General features: G+C 32.3%; 1 protein-coding gene across 1 annotated transcript in view; it reads left to right on the top strand.

Annotated features, from left to right (window-relative positions):
* Positions 1-4,662, top strand: part of hspbp1 (HSPA (heat shock 70kDa) binding protein, cytoplasmic cochaperone 1) — a 17,206-nt gene extending 12,544 nt beyond the window's left edge. Inside the window, exon 8 of the mRNA XM_016525790.1 lies at positions 4,552-4,662. Within this exon, the coding sequence (XP_016381276.1) occupies positions 4,552-4,662 (111 nt within the window). The remainder of the gene's footprint in view (positions 1-4,551) is intronic.
* Positions 4,663-4,954: the final 292 nt, after the last annotated feature.

Genomic DNA, 4,954 nt, shown 5'->3' with positions numbered 1-4,954 from the left:
TATATTAAATAAATATATAAATATATTGTCTTACGTGGCATACATTTACCAAGGATATTTGATGAAATACCATATTTTATAAGAGAAAAATCCTGAATACATTCAAGAAGTCTTGTGACGAAAAAGATGTCATGATATGAGGAAGAAAACACAAGCGGCTGCACGGAGGTTGAAATGTAAAATTGAAAACATTGAAAATAATAATAACAATACATGTCGAGCTAACATGTTTTTCTGTCCAGTGAACATGAAATGATGACATTTCTGAATATTTGTGTTGTACATTCTACATTAAAATGTTTTGTCATGATCGAGGAGTTGGGATTTACAGTTCACAGAGTTGAATCTGGACAATCATCCACAACCTCGACACTGCATCAAATAGGTAATTAATGAACATGCAAGTTTAAATAAAATATTCAGTGGCTGAAAATTGCTAAAACAGCTCTTAATATGCATAATATGAATCCAAATCTGAATAAATGAAAAAGAAGGCATAAATTATGGACCAGCTCCTGAAAATGAGACATATGTGGCCAGAGAAGCGTATCATGTAAAATATTGTGCAAGTTTTAAACATTTAAACAGACATATCAAATAGTCCAAAATGTGTATTATTTATTAGGCTATCTTGTCCCAGTTGATCTTTTTTGCTCCAATAAATAACATTATCATTTAAAAACTGTAGGCCTATTTTGTGTTCACTCAGGTTGTGTTTTATCATTAAACTTTTATGTTAGATTTTGTTTTTATTTCTGAAACAATTTAGTAGCCTATGAGATATACACAAAAGCAATAAAAAAAGAAATCAGGATGGGGACAAACACATTTCCACAGCACTACACACACATACACACACGCACACACACACACCCACACACACACACACACACACTATTGTTTTTATTTAAAAGCTATTTAATTATTTAATTCTACCACAGCATAGTTATATTAGTAAATATGCAAAATCATATCCAGATTTGCCGATTTTATTATATTCAAACAATGCAAAAATAAGGTGGCGATGTGTCTGATCAAAATACTTGAACATCGCTTTTGTAGAGGAACTTTGCTTTTGAACGAAATTATTTAAGGAAAGTTTGATTTTGCCAATTTTCTTAAAAGGAATTTATTATGCATTTATTAGTAGTAATACATGTAATACATGTACTGTTTTCCAGAGACACAATTCTGATGAAGTCCTTCATGTGCTTTGTGGTGGTGGCTGATGGAAAATGGGAGAAAAGAAAAAAAAGGACTCATATTATAAGTCAATCCCACAAAAAAAAAAAGCTAAATCAACCCATGAGAATACCAAATCTCACATATCTAATACATTAATTTATTAAGACAAACATAAACTTAAATGTCATCAACGACGTCAATGATCGTAAAATGTTGTAGGTTCTTACATTTTGCCATTAATATCAAGCAGAGTTGGAAATCAAGGGTCACATAAATTACTTTTACTATTTTCATGGTGCTTTATTTGATATTCTTGACTCTATTGAAAATAGAGTGCTGTAGACATTCTACAAAGTGTTTCATGGCCGAAGGAAGTCATCTGTTGCAGCCCAGCCTCAAGTCCGAGGAGCATTGAGGCCAACGCCACATTTGAACCATCTAACGTGAGAACCACACCTTCCTCCTTCCTCAACTGTGATAGGCTGTGATTAATGACCTCGCTTACGTAGGAAGTGACTGATGGATCTGCCACAAGGTCGTGTGCATCACTGAGGTCGCCGAGGTAACGCTTGATGAGGTCGGTTTCAAGGCCAGCAGCCTTACGCAGACCTTTCACCACATCCAGCATCTGAAGACCTGGATTCACAGCTTCAATGCTCTCCACAGCTCTGATGAAGTCCTTCATGTGCTTTGTGGTGGTGGCTGATGGAAAATGGGAGAAAAGAAAAAAAAGGACTCATATTATAAGTCAATCCCACAAAAAAAAAAAGCTAAATCAACCCATGAGAATACCAAATCTCACATATCTAATACATTAATTTATTAAGACAAACATAAACTTAAATGTCATCAACGACGTCAATGATCGTAAAATGTTGTAGGTTCTTACATTTTGCCATTAATATCAAGCAGAGTTGGAAATCAAGGGTCACATAAATTACTTTTACTATTTTCATGGTGCTTTATTTGATATTCTTGACTCTATTGAAAATAGAGTGCTGTAGACATTCTACAAAGTGTTTCATGGCCGAAGGAAGTCATCTGTGTTTGAAATGACAAGAAGGGTGAAGAAATTACATAAATGTAACTTCTGAGTGAACATAACTTTGGTAACATATCTAGTGCGTGTACTCATAAACGAAGAGTAAATCACCAGTTTTTATTCAGCAATAATAATAATTAACAATAATTATTTGACTAAAAAACTGAATATGTGGCTTACCTTCAGCAGCAAACACCACAAGCAAAGAGAGAAGCAGCCGCGAGTGCCAATGCATCAGGACAGATCTTGAGAGCACTGAAGAGTCTCTGTTCACGCAGTCCGGTTATGCATCTACCTGCACCTCATACGCATTATAAATACATGCTAACACTTACGTAAGCACATGCTGACAAACCAGTGTGTTCCATGATATAAAGATTTAGCTTTGAGAAAGTGACAGATGCTTTCAGTCCGTCTCAAATAAACTTGAGTTGAACAAACCACCCGTGATACCAATGAATATGTCAAGAATCTTAATTCTTTATTGACGTCACCAAAAAGTCGATTGTATTGTAAAAGTGAAAGTGTATTATGGTATGGGGGGAAACTATACGTCATTTGAATTATGGGTAACACTTTACAATAAGGTCCTATTAGTTCACATCAGTTAATGCATTAATGAGCAATATATTTGTTGCAGTATTAATTAAACTTTATTTATTAACAAAAATAAACCTGTTGATTGTTAGTATAAATGAGCTCAGATCCATTAGATAACAGATAAACTAACAGATACAACATTTGATTTTAATTATGTATTAGTAAATGTTAACATTAACACAACCTAAGATTAAGAAATGTTTTAGAAATATTTTTCATTGTTAACTGATCCTAATATTAACTAAAATTACATTTAAACTATAACGCCCATTTCAAACCTTTCTTAGAAAAAGTGTTTTCTTATTGAATAATCGTTCAGATATGCTAAATTACTACAGCAAAAAGAAAAAAATAACACTATTAGTTCTTCTTGTGAATAAAGTGGAAACTGTTGAATAGATAAAGCGTCTATTTTTTCTTACCCTGTATCAGAAAAGCCTTTGATATGGTCAATCACAAGGTAATTGACCTTGAAACAGTTTATCTCAAGGAAATTTACCTTACGATATGGTTTATCACAAGGTAAACAACATAACCAGTTCACCAAATAGAAAAATGACTTTCATTGACATTTGGTAAAGTTTACATTATAAATGTGATAAATAAATGTTTTGACGGTTTGAAAAAAAAAAAAAAAAGATCTTGTCCTGAAACAGGGTTCAATTCAAAGACCTAGTTATCAAAAGTGTCTCTTTTCTATTTCACTCTATCTTATTCTGTCTTCATCAACTACATGAACACATCATAAAGGATTCCTCAAAACGTACTGATGAATCAGGCAACACTAAAATAGCAGGTCCAAAAATTCTAATTGGCTTTTACTTCAAATATCGAAGTACAGAATCATGGGTATTACTTATGTAATGGTGTAAAAAAAAAAAAAAAGACGATATTTGTGCTTTCATGCTGCTGAATCTTAAAACTCACTACCATGTTTTTGGTTGTTTGTTTGTTTTTAGCTCAGAATTAAACTTGATGGGAGGCTTGAATCAGTACTCTCACATTTATTTTACAAACTATTTTTTTAATTAACATTTCATATATCAATGTGTAGCTGTACGTTATGGCTTATTATGGTTGTTCACATTTACACATTAAAGGAAAAGACAATTAAAGTCAAAGGCTTGTTAAAGGCTGCCCTTGTAGCTAATGCAGTCTTTCTAAAAATCTTACACGGTGATTAAATGCAGATTAACATTAACACAATAATAACAAATAACAATAGGTTTGCCGCTTTTCATGAGCCAATCATTGGATGCTATAATTAACTACAATTAAAACTATTGAAATTGTTTTCATAATTGAAATAAAATAAAATATAAATCTTAAATGAAAAACTTAAACTTAAAAAAATAGAAATGTTGTCTTTGCAGCTAACCGAAATATAATAAGTAAAATAAAGTAATATAATTGCTAAAACTAAACAGAAATAAAAAATAACTTAGAGCTGAACAGAAATTAAAAAATGATACAAATGACAAGCAAAAAGCACTAAACATTTAACTGGAATGAAATAAAAACTACAAATATAAAAATTCAATCTAAAATATCAATGAATATTATAATAGTATATAAATAATACTAAAATCAGTCAGTTCCAGATTAATTTAAGCATTTTAATTGAATTTTCTGCTTCAGATATGTCACATTTCGGAAGTAAAATGGGTCAAGAACAAAGTTTCGTAAGGAATTAAAAAATATTTGACAATTTTTCTTTCCTGCAGGAAGAGCTGGAATGTTGTGAATGTTTACGAGCGGCTTGTTTCCAAGGGCAACCATTCCAAAGGATGGAATGGAATGGATCCATAGACTGTAAAAAATGTAAAAATGGATAGCGGAGGTCTTATTTTACAAATGGTACTTACTGCAGAGTCAAAGGAGTTCAGTTTGGCTACGTGTGCTCTTGCATACTCATATACCGTGAACTGTCCACAAACATTAAATTATGAATTTGTTCGTTTTGTATAAGTCAGTTTTCCTGATAGCACTCGTACATCACGGAGACGTCTATTTGACATCTGCAAGACATATTTTTAGAGTGTTTGCTCATCTGCAGTACGTCTATAGGACGTTTCCTATCAGATGTCTAATAGACGTTTAGAAGATGTCTTTAAGAGGTTTATGATT

This window comes from Sinocyclocheilus rhinocerous, unplaced genomic scaffold, assembly GCF_001515625.1.
Source record: "Sinocyclocheilus rhinocerous isolate Xijiao unplaced genomic scaffold, SAMN03320098_v1.1 scaffold182, whole genome shotgun sequence".
Taxonomy (NCBI): Eukaryota; Metazoa; Chordata; class Actinopteri; order Cypriniformes; family Cyprinidae; genus Sinocyclocheilus; species Sinocyclocheilus rhinocerous.
Note: the sequence above shows the minus strand (reverse complement) of the source record. Positions and strands in the feature narration are given on the sequence as shown.